The sequence below is a fragment of the Papaver somniferum genome, chromosome 4, assembly GCF_003573695.1.
Source record: "Papaver somniferum cultivar HN1 chromosome 4, ASM357369v1, whole genome shotgun sequence".
NCBI lineage: Eukaryota > Viridiplantae > Streptophyta > Magnoliopsida > Ranunculales > Papaveraceae > Papaver > Papaver somniferum.
In genome coordinates, this window is record NC_039361.1 from 97,059,749 (window position 1) to 97,072,260 (window position 12,512).

General features: G+C 35.4%; 1 protein-coding gene across 1 annotated transcript; it reads right to left on the reverse strand.

The window, feature by feature from the left end:
- Positions 1-10,808: 10,808 nt before the first annotated feature.
- On the reverse strand, positions 10,809-11,918 carry LOC113272857. The gene is made up of 2 exons (XM_026522650.1): positions 11,403-11,918; positions 10,809-11,306 (listed from the first exon to the last, which is right to left on the reverse strand). The coding sequence occupies exons 1-2, from the start codon at positions 11,916-11,918 to the stop codon at positions 10,809-10,811; spliced, it is 1,014 nt and encodes a 337-aa protein (XP_026378435.1).
- Positions 11,919-12,512: the final 594 nt, after the last annotated feature.

The window sequence follows — 12,512 nt, forward strand, 5'->3', positions numbered from 1 at the left end:
GAAATTCTGCTGGAGTTGACAAACTTGTTACATGAGTACCAGTCCGTGAACCGGCGGAAAGTCTTTGCTGATATTTTCTGCTGGAGTTTGTAAACTCTGCCCGGTTGCTCAAGTCCGTGAACCTAGTGTGCGAACTTACGAAGGTTATATATCTGAAGATGATTTCTGAACTTAAACTTATAAAGACTAAGGAATGAAAATTGCAAACCGTGGCTATAAAGTTCATGAACCGATTCAAGTGAATCAAATAATCTTTGCTTCAATTGTGTCTTGTGTAGTACATAAGATTTCCTTGCAATTGAACAACTTTCTAACTAGTTCATTTGAATCACTTGAACTAGTTATGGTGAAGAAGAATATGGTTGGTATGAAATGCTCATATGGCTAACCTTTGGTTAACTATTGTTGAACCAACAATGTACACGTTTGGGTACGGCTAACAAACCTAGAAACGTACATTTCATCTGTGTATAACAAGCTAAGTTTTCGATCTAACGGTTGAGAAATATTAGCTTGAATCTAAATCAGGTTTTCATCTAACGATGGATATTGTTTTCTTTGTGACCAAGGCGAAACCCTGATTTGAAAGACTATATAAGGGGACATCTAGCAACTCTGCAAAACTAATCCCCACACCTCACTTGTGATACTAGTTTCCATGCTAGAGTCGTTTCTCCTTTAACCTTTGGTTTTCTTCTTCTAAAACCAGGTTAACGAATTAAATACTTCATTGGAATTGTGAAGCCAGACCGATACTACTTTTATCGTAGTTGTGTGATCTGATCTTGCATCTTCTATCGTACGAGTAAATCAGATTGATTGGCTTGAGATTAATATCTACGATAGGAAATATATAAAAAATAGTCACAAACATCTTCGTCTCATTGTTTGTGATTCTGCAAAATCTTCTTTCGCTACCATACAATTAAGATTGTTGTGAGGTGATTTATTTATCTAAGATGTTCTTCGGGAATATAAGACCGGATTATCAATTGATTCCTGTTCACCTTGATTATTATTAAAATACGAAACAAAAATTTTAGGGTTTTTCTGTGGGAGACAGATTGATCCTTTAATAGACTTGTCTGCGTGAGATAGATTTGTTTATTGTTAAAGCCTGCGATTTTGGATAGTAGCAACTCTTAGTTGTGGGTGAGATCAGCTAAGGGAATCAAGTGCACAGTATCTTGCTGGAATCAGAGGCGTAGGGAGTACACCTGTACCTTGGATAAGTGGGAGAGTGATTGGGGTTCAACTACAGTCCAGTCTAAAGTTATCTTGGAGTAGGCTAGTGTCTGTAGCGGCTTAATACAGTGTGTGTTCAATCTGGACTAGGTACCGGGGTTTTTCTGCATTTGCGGTTTCCTCGTTAACAAAATTTCTGGTGTCTATGTTATTTCAGTTTCCGCATTATATTGTTTTTTCTCTATAATTGAAATAATACAGGTTGTGTGTTAGGTCATCAATTAGAGTAATCCAACCTTTGGTTGTTGATTGTCATTGATTGATCCTTGGATATTGGTCTTTGGTACCATCCAAGTTATTCCTTGTATTTGATTAGTACTCGCAGTTTCAATTTGAGGAAATCAAATCAAGAGAGAGAGATATAAACTCGTTGATGTACTTTTAATTGATTGGGTATTGTTGATTATCTTAAAAGTATATTCGAGTTTTCCATACAGATTGCGAAGCGAAATATTGGGTGGTGTTGGTAGACCCCCCGCTTTTTCAATTGGTATCAGAGCAGAAAAACACGTTCAAGACCTCAAAAGTCTGTGTTTGTAGCGATCTGACTCTATGGACAGAGGTGATATCTCTATTAACGTACCACCAGTCTTCGATGGCTCTAATTACTTATGGTGGAAAATTTTTATGCGAGATTTTCTTCAAGCGCATGATTTTCAATCGTGGGTATATGTTGTTAATAGCTATGATGCTCCCATTGTGGCAATTGGAGATGTAAATGTTCCCAAGAATATTGGTGAATATAATCCTGCTGAGATACTTGCTGCAAAGAAAAACTCCGGCGGTTTGAATGCCATCATACATGCCATTACCCCAAATCTTCAGCACTATGTGTCAAATTGCACTAGGTGTAAAGAGGCTTGGGATATCTTAGAAACCGTATTTGAAGGTAACTCGAGTAAAAAGGAAGCTAGGATTCAAAACCTTAATTCTGATTGGGAGAACCTTCGTATGGCAGATGAAGATACATTTGATGAGTTTAATCACAAAGTGTCTGAAATTGTTAATGCATCTTTTGCATTGGGTAAGACTATTCCTGAAAAGGACATTGTAATGAAAATTCTCAGATCGCTGCCATCTAGATACGAGTCTAAGAAGCATGCCATCGTTGAGGGAAATAACCTTGATAATCTTTCCAGAAATACATTAGTAGGAAAGCTAAAGATCTTTTATCATGAGCATACATCCAAAATCGGAAAGGATGTTGCCTTTAAAGCACAAAGGAACACTAAGTTACTTGATAAAAGTAAAAGTGTTCATGTCTCTGAGGATGATCAGTCTGAAGGTGATTTTTCGGATGAAGATCTTGATAAATCAGTCTCCTTGATCACAAGACACTTTAGGGATCTTCTATTGAAGAGAAGTAAACGGTTTTCAAGAGACAAACCTAGGTCGTCAGATAAACCTCACAATCGTGTCCCTCCTAAAAATAGGGATGCTGACGAGGCTGATGACGAGGATATGCCACGGTTATTTAAGTGTAAAGGTTTTGGTCATTTTTCAAACGAGTGCTCAAATCGTAGAAAATACACTGGGAACAAAGGTCTTGCTGTAACACTTGATGAGATGTCTGAGATCTATGATTCTGATGAAGATAGGAAATCAAGTGTTGGTCTTCTATGTGAAAACATTAATTTTGATAATTGTAGCAATACATATATCAACCTTGATGGTTTCGGTGAAGAAGAGAATCCAATCAAGCTGGAAGAATCAATTGACCCATCCTTTGGAAACTCTGGTTGTAATGTATCAGGATCTACTACGTGTCTGGTTGCTTTCACACCACATATGCCTGAATACTATCCAAGTTTGATGTGCTGATTTTGTTCTCAGAAGGGTCATGAACTATCAAGATGCTACAAGTATAAACATCAAGTAAGGCACGCCAACAAACTTCAACGAAGATCAAATCTATTGGCAAGGAAGCTTAAACTTGCTCAAAAGACTGTTGAGGTATGTAGGATTTTATCTTCGTATAAGAATTTGGTTTCCAAAGAAAAAATAAGACCACTAAAGAAGAAGGTATGGTCAAATAGCTTTGATAGATAAAAGTCTGGGGATTCCTCTCAAGAGGAAAATGGTGGACAAATTGTTGTTCACCACAGCACAAATTAATTGTGTTGTTTGGTAAATCTTGTCTCATGTGCCTGGTCAAAAAGAGATAAGATTGTGTACCACTCAAGCTTTAGGAAAAGTTTTATCTTAGGTTTATCTTTCTTGTATATCAAATAAAGTAAAGGGTTATCATCGACAATTCTACTCTTTATAGGGTTTAGAATTGGGCGTCCACGAACCTGTTTAAAGGTTGCGAACCCTACATTCCTTTTTCCTCTCTGATATCTTTTATATCTTAAGACTGCTTAATGAGATTATGAATTCCACTCATAAAAAACCAGTTGTTTATAACTGTTCTCTAAGCATCATGTCTTTGGATGGAAAAGATGTCAATATAATTGTTAAGCCGTCAATCAAGGAAAAAGAGAAATCTCCAGTAACTCCTTCCTTGAAAATAAAGAGGAGGATTACAAGAAAGCCAAGGGACGTCCCTTCTAACTCTCAGAAGTTTTCCGATGTTCTTGATGAGTTGAAGGAAGTAAGAAAGGAGATTAGTGAAATAAAGGCTTGCGTTTTAAGATCTTTGGAAATTCAGAAGGCCCTGGTTCGACATCATCAGCCAAGACGGTTTGTTGGTATTGACTCCTTCCTCCACGAACCTTATATTCCAATGGCTGTTGACGACAAGGAGTTCGGGAATGATAAGGAATTTCTCAAAGATATTGTTGCCTAGTATGTCTTCTTTTTGGTTTAGTTGGAAGAATAACTAGTGCTTGAATAGCAATGACTGTGACTACACATATCTATTATATTTTTCATCTTCTTGTGTGTTTTTTTAGGTTTATTGATATTAAATTCTAAAAATATTTGGAGGATGATGGTTTGAATTATTTAATCTTTATGATTTGTTATATTGCAATTTGTTATGGGATATTGGTGTTTACGTCCGTGAACTATGTTGTCCCATATTTTTTCAAAAGTAAAGTCGTTCATGATCGGTATACATGTATTGATTTAAGGATGAATAGACTTTTGACATATACAAAAGTTAAGCCTATATTGTAAATTCTTTGATGGAAGATAGGTTAAAATATTTTGTGTTTAAGGATTATGTATATTAAAAATCGTTATGCAAATAGAGATGGAAGATATAATAAATCCTTGTGTATTCCACAGTAATGATCTTCACTGATCCATATTTTATGTAATACTGTGAGGCTCCGTAATGTTTCTTATGTTGAGCACGATACAACTAAGTTGATTAATTTTTTATTAGCTTTGTTGGTTGTTCCGTAAGGTACTTTATGTTGAGCATTCTTGAACTAAATTAATCATCTTGTTTGATTATTTAGTTATTGCTCCGTAAGTCTTTTTATGTCGAGCAAAACAAATGACAATTAAATTGATTACTTTTGTAATTAGTTTGATTGTGTATTCCAATTAGATTAATTATGGGTTCTCTTGTAATTAATCTAGTTTATTATTTTCATACTCCGTAAGATTCCTCTTATGTTGAGTATATAAACGACTATACTATTCATTTTTTTGATGGGTATGTTAGTCGTATGCTCCATAAGTTCTCTTATATCGAGCATAATAAACTAAGTTGATCACTTTTGTGTTTAATTTGATTGCGTATTCCGATTAAATTAATCATGGGTTTACTTGTGATTAATTTGATTGAGATTTTGGATATAGAAAATCATTCTCATGGTTTTTAGTGTCCAATAAAAATCTTTATTTTCTTTTGAAATTAAGGTCGCTCTTATTGTTCCCTTTGGAATGACATCAAATGAAGGAGAGTTCTTTTGAACTTGTGCTTAATGGTCATATCTTGAGGGGTGTGCGGTTGTGGAATTTTAAAGGGGTTATCTTGTATCTTTTAAACTCCTTGATGAATACTATTAGCTTCGGCTATATGATTGCATCTAAATTAGATGGTATGTATTTTTTCTTTTAGTCATGAAATGTCTCGTACGGAAATTTCATTATGATCTCGTTCTTGTACCTTTGCCAATTTTATTTACAAAAAGGGGGAGAATTAATATGTAGCTCACACTACAAATATATATGGTTTTCGGATCATTGTGTAAGGGGGAGTGGTTTCCATGTGAGATGGAGTATTGACTAAGGGGGAGTGATACATATCACCATAGTATTATTGTTGAAGTTGTGATACAATTGGTCTTTGACACTGTGTAATAATACTATGATACTGTATAAAATGATCGATATCGATGCTTTCTCATTGTTATAGCTACGTATCTTCAACAACGGTGATGCTAAACTTACAACCCTTGGGATCATTGGAGTACTTGGAAGTGACGAGGATTTCGAGGAATGTTGAAGATTAGACATGTGGAATAGGAGCTACTAAAGTTTATTTATCTTTTTTGTATTCCATATATATTGATAGTTTTGTCACTAAAATTTACAAAGAGGGAGATTGTTAGAGCATTGCTCGGTCGAACTCGCATGCGTTGCTATCTCAAGCATGTTTGTCAATGTTAGTGATCAAAACTATAAGTCTTGATTTCTAGTCTACTATAGCTTAGCCTCGGACTAGGATATAAAGTGTAGTTGAGCTCAAGGACTTCATGGCGATTCATCATACAAGAATAAGAACTACTCAAGGAACCGGTGAAACTTCTCGACAAAAAGGTATGTGAATACTTGAACTTATCTGTCACTCAAAAGTCTATCTACTCTATCTCCTACTTCTTGAGACAACCAGTCGTATGCTATATATAGACTTATATTATACACATTTGGTATTTCGATCCGAGTATACCTCTCCTATCTATATCTCGAAATATGTGTTGGTAAGCGTTTTGCTTCGATCATATTTATCTTTACCTAGTGACGAAAGTCATGATATGTTTTAATCACTTTGAAAATTGCTTTGACGAGAAATGGTGTAACAACTATATAACGTCCTCTAAGAATGTTTCAATGGTTGGAAAGAGAGTTTAGATTACATAACCAATGATGGACATAAGTATTTTTGTGGAAAAACATATGTGCATAAGTCCTATTCCTTGAACCAAAGTTTGCGAACTTTGTTGATCAACAGAAACCGGAAGAATGGCTTGTTGCCAAGTCCGCGAACTCAGTCCGCGAACTACCGAACTTCTCATCCCGATAAATTCTGCTGGAGTTGACAAACTTGTTACGTGAGTACCAGTCCGTGAACCGGCAGAAAGTCTTTGCCGATATTTTCTGCTGGAGTTTGTAAACTCTGCCCGGTTTCTCAAGTCCGCGAACCGGCGGAAAGTGCGAACTTAAGAAGGTTATATATTTGAAGATGATTTCTGAACTTAAACTTATAAAGACTAAGGAATGCAAATTGCAAACCGTGGCTATAAAGTTCATGAACCGATTCAAGTGAATCAAGTCATCTTTGCTTCAATTGTGTCTTGTGTAGTACATAAGATTTCATTGCAATTGGACAACTCTCTAACTAGTTCATTTGAGTCACTTGAACTAGTTATGGTGAAGAAGAATATGGTTGGTATGAAATGCTCATATGGCTAACCTTTTGGTTAACTATTGTTGAACCAACAATGTACACGTTTGGGTACGGTTAACAAACCTATAAACGTACATTTCATTTGTGTATAACAAGCTAAGTTTTCGATCTAATGGTTGAGAAATATTAGCTTGGATCTAAATCAGGTTTTCATCTAACGGTGGATATTGTTTGCTTTGTGACCAAGGCGAAACCTTGATTTGAAAGACTATATAAGGGGATATCTAAAAACTCTGCAAAACTAATCCCCACACCTCACGTGTGATACTAGTTTGCGTGCTAGAGTCGTTTCTCCTTTAACCTTTAGTTTTCTTCTTCTAAAACCAGGTTAACGACTTAAATACTTCATTGGGATTGTGAAGCCAGACCGATACTACTTTTATCGTAGTTGTGTGATCTGATCTTGCATCTTCTATCGTACGAGTACAATCAGATTGATTGGCTTGAGATTAATATCTCCGATAGGCAAGATATAAAAAGTAGTCATTAACATCTTCGTCTCATTGTTTGTGATTCCGCAACATCTTGTTTCGCTACCATACGATTAAGATTGTTGTGAGGTGATTGATTTATCTAGACTGTTCTTCGGGAATATAAGACCGGATTATCAATTTGTTCCTATTCACCTTGATTATTATCAAAAAGACGGAACAAAAACTATAGGGTTTTTCTGTGGGAGACAGATTGATCTTTTTATAGACTTTTCTGTGTGAGACAGATTTGTTTATTGTTAAAGCCTGCGATTTTGGGTCGTAGCAACTCTTAGTTGTGGATGAGATCAGCTAAGGGAATCAAGTGCGCAGTATCCTGCTGGGATTAGAGGCGTAGGGAGTAAAACTGTACCTTGGATCAGTGGGAGACTGATTGGGGTTCAACTACAGTCCAGTCCGAAGTTAGCTTGGAGTAGGCTAGTGTCTGTAGTGGCTTAATACAGTGTGTGTTCAATCTGGACTAGGTCCCGGGGTTTTTCTGGATTTGCGATTTTCTCGTTAACAAAATTTCTGGTGTCTGTGTTATTTCAGTTTCCGCATTATATTGTTTTATCTTTATAATTGAAATAATACAGGTTGTGCGTTAGATCATCAATTAGAGTAATCCAACCTTTGGTTGTTGATTGTCATTGATTGATCCTTGGATATTGGTCTTTGGTACCATCCAAGTTATTCCTTATATTTGATTAGTACTCGCAGTTTCTGTTTGAGGAAATCTAATCAAGAGAGAGATACAAACTCGTTGATGTACTTTTAATTGATTGAGTCTTGTTGATTCTCGTAAAAGTATATTCGAGTTTGTCCATACAGATTGCTAAGCGAAATATTGGGTGGTGTTGTTAGACCCCCGCTTTTCAAGAACCGAAACTTATTTTAGTAGAACCATTAAACCCATGATTGTGATTGAATATTTGTTTGATCAATCACATAGTTCTTGAAAGTCAGGTGAACCAATTCAAAACTTGTTTGGAAGTGTGGAAAATCGGTTTCAAGGTTGTAAGTGTGAAAGACAACTTACAAAGTAAGGATGTCGACATACTTTGAACACGTGCTGTGAATGTTTATTTCTTTAATTGTTCAAAGTTATTCCTTAATAGCTAAAGGAAAAAAATCCTTGGATCGAAACATAAGTAAGTTATGAATCTTTTAATTAAGGTTATTAATTTCATTTTTTAGGTAAATATAAGAATTAGTAATGTGCATTTACTAATTAAATTTTCCGAGAGATTTCGATCATTATTTTTGGACAGAGCATTTCCAGGAATTATGGAAACCGAATTTGTGGTTTATGGAATATCTTGAGAATATTTTTGGTTTTGGAAATTCCTTTGTGTCCAAACTTCCTTGTCTATCAATACTTGAAGTTTTCCTTTCTAGCAAACTAATCCTTCGTAACAACATACTTCCTCTTTGTTGTTGTTACTGGTGTAGCCGCCTATTCGGAGAGGAGAGTAACCTAATTAGGTGAAATCTCTTACGGCCGCTCAGTTTAAAGTCTTATTTGGGATTGAGAATCTCTAGCGTGTACCGTTGGTGGGAAACTAGATAATTGTGGTTTATCTTTTGTTTTCATTGATTTGATTGACTAACGGTAGGTGAAATCTGATTGCACCTTTATTGTTTATGCTTGAGAATCTTCTCTTCTGATATAAGATTCACTCAAACCAGTTCATAGTTTCGACATGGATCTTTAGACTGTTGTTAGTTCTAAAGACGATCTTGTGATAATCCATTGTTAACAGACTCTGTTCTGTGCATGATTGATCACAAGAGATTCAAGTGATTGTGTGCAGGTTTATATTGAAGATCTAAGAAGATTTGAAGACGAAGAAGATATTGAAGATTTCTGATTTGTGGGTTCATAATCTTTGGTGTGCATAATATTTGTTTCGGTAAAAGAGGATCCAATTAATAATCGGTTTATCCTTGTGGTAGATTGGATCGATTAATTGAGTAGATCGGCATCAACACAATTTTTTGGATTAAGAGTGTTGTTGGATTAATCTTGAACGATTACTTCGGTAATTGAAAATAAAATAGATCTAAGGACCTGACGAAGGAGTTTATGTTAAGATAAACAGAAGAGCCTTTGTCCAACTCATATCACTTGGTTGAATAGAGTTGATACCAAACAGATTTGTTGTTCCTTTACTGTTTGGAATACGAACCAAAGGAATTGATCCACGTACGTGACTTATTTATAAGTTGGAGGCATGGGAATACAGACAGAACTAGGTCAAACTATAGGTTTAGTTGCTTGGTCTCAACTATACGAAGTTGATGTAATTTTGTGTAGCGGCTTAATCCTGAGAGTATTCAATTCTGAACAAGGTCCCGGGGTTTTTCTACATTTGCGGTTTCCTGGTTAACAAAATCTTGCTGTGTCATTTACTTTATATTTCCGCATTATAATTTTTTTATTATAATTAAAGTAAATTACACAAACGTTAATTCTTACTTGATAAGTGAATCCTATTGTGTTTGGTTAAGTCCGAACCTTTTTATCAAGTGACGTACTTCGTTGTTGTATCGTATCGATCTCGTATCCATAAACGATCACACGAAGTGTGAACCGATTAGTTGTATTGTCTCGACTCAGTCCATAAAATCACTTTCGGAGAAAGGACTTATAGGTAGGAAAAGTTTTAGCTTGAGGTATATTTGGGTAGCCTCGCCTTTTCAATTGGTATCAGAGCAGGCAAACACGAAAAGATCTAACAATCTGTGTTTGATGCGATCCAACCTATAAGAAATGAGTCAAAGTAAGATTAATAGAAAGCGAAAATTATTGAAAGACTCAGTTAACGTATCGCAAGAGGTTGTTAAACCACCTTCAGAATCATAGGTTACAAACTCTAGGTTGAAATAGATTCGTGAACACTTGTTGTCTAACGAAATTCTCCTAAGTGTGTCTAGTGAGAAAGTAAAGGAACTTCTGGTTACTTTACAATTAAAGACTACTGAATGTGAAAGGCATCGTCTAGATTACGAAAAGTTGAGGGAAAATGATTCTCAACAAAAACAGAGTCTTAAAGACAAAGTATGTGCTAGTCTTTCTCAAGCAGAATTTTTTGAGAAAGATCGTGATGCGGCTCTTGAAAAAGTACATTTGTTGGAAGAGAAACTTGTTGAATCTGATGCAAGGACTAACTCTCAACAAAAGAACTTTGAAGAGAAAGAATGAGAATATCTCTCACGAGAAAAACGCCTTGAGGCTGATCTAGCTGGTGCACTTGATAAAATCAAGATATTGGAAGAAGAAAATTTGGAACTGAGAAAATCCAATGAAATCTCAAATAAGTTAACCATCTATGATAACAATATAAATAATGAACTCATATATATTTCTTTTATATGATAACAACTAATAGTTCATAAAACATTTTTTTTAATAAGCAAAAGATTTCATTGCCGATCAAGCACTATACAACAAAATATTACAACCTTTTACAAGACCTTGTAATAGTTTAGTTTTCAACACAACAGAGCTAGTCATTAGATACAAAACACTTTTTTCTAATTCGACTCCATTTTTCCAGCGTATCCGCCTCCCCGCTACACGCCCTATTAACATATTTACAGTCTATATTAACATGATTATCCAAAAAATTAGACACATCCTTCAGTATTGTTCTTGTTCTCCATTCCCACGAAGATGTCTTGTTGTTCAAAAAGTTTACAGCTTCCTTACAATCTATTCTTATCCTGATGTTGCTTAGATTCAACTGTGTGGCCCATTGCACTGTTTTTTGTATTGTTAATCCTTCTGCAGTTGTTGGTCCTGTGGTGGTTCCTGAGAAAAAAGAAATGTCAGCAATCCTATTATCCCTCCAGTAAATTATTCCAACCCCATAAGTACCATTATCCTCATCATATGAAGCATCCACATAGAAAATATCATGTTTTGCATCTTCTGCAGAAGTTGTATTTGATGCAGAAATACATTTATTTCTCCTTTTTTCTACGCATCTTCCCCCTGTATTTTCCTTACATTCATTTATAAAGTTTTAAATTTTCTTTAAACATTCTATTGGGTTTGTCTTAGCCCTGTTGAAGGCTATTTCATTTCTGTGTTTCCAAACCTGCCAACAAATACTAGATATTTCTTTCCATTCCCATTTATCAGGTGAAAACCAACTGCGAATCCAATTCATGAAATCCGCATTGTAACTCGTAATCTGAATTCCTAATCCAAACCAAACCGCTCTCTTAAAAGCACAATGTACAAACAAATGTGCTGATGTCTCTGGTTGATTATCATTACATAGCACACAACAGGGATTCACATGTTTCAGAAAACCATTCATATTTTCTCTTAAAGGTAAAACATCAGCCGCCATTCTCCAAGTGAATAAATTCACTCTGGGGATAATTTTCATGCGCCATATTTTGTTCCACACTTTATCTACATTATCATGATGTTCATGTGACAGTATCCTATATGCTGACTTAGTAGTGAGTTCCCCATTTTTAGTTCCCTCCCACCTAAGTTTATCCTGATTTCCTACATTGATGTATATGGATTTTATTCTAGATGAAATCACAGGTGTGAAAACATAATCTATCAAAGATATATTCCATTGACCTGTATTATCCATTAGATCAGACACATATGTTAAGTCTTCATTGTGCCAGCCAGTTAAAATACCTGTCTTAGGAATCAATTATCCTTTGCAATATCTATACTTCTACCATTACCCACTTCCCAGATACTATTCTCCTTTATGATTTCTAAGCCTTTATTTATACTTGTCCATATCCAAGAATTATTGTATTTTGAACTCTTGTGGAAAGGATGATTTCTGGGAAAATACTATCCCTTAAGCAGACGAACCCATAAATCGTTTGGGTTATTTAGAAATCTCCACGCTAACATACTTAACAAAGAAAAATTCATTCTATGTGGATTCCTTATGCCCAAACCTTCACAAGACTTTGGTGTACAAACCTTATACCAAGATTTTGGATAATAAGCTTTCTTAGGGTTATCTTTGTTCCACCAGAAATCCCTTTGAACTATCTACAGAAGTAGGAAATTCTAGACACTGCATTTGGTAAATTGGAAATGCAGATAAAGTAGAGTTAATCAGGACAATGCGGCCTGCTTGAGCTAAAATCTTCGCTTTCCATCCATGGAGAGATTTGTAAGCCTTCTCAAGAAGCGGTTCAAAATTTAGAGCTCTTTGTCTATT

Excerpts from the sequence above, each read along its gene's own strand:
- LOC113272857 (XM_026522650.1), bottom strand. The coding sequence starts at position 11,918 with ATGGATAATACAGGTCAATGGAATATATCTTTGATAGATTATGTTTTC. Across the intron at positions 11,307-11,402 it reads TATCTAGTATTTGTTGGCAG|GAAAATACAGGGGGAAGATG; the intron begins GTTTGGAAACAC and ends AATGAATGTAAG.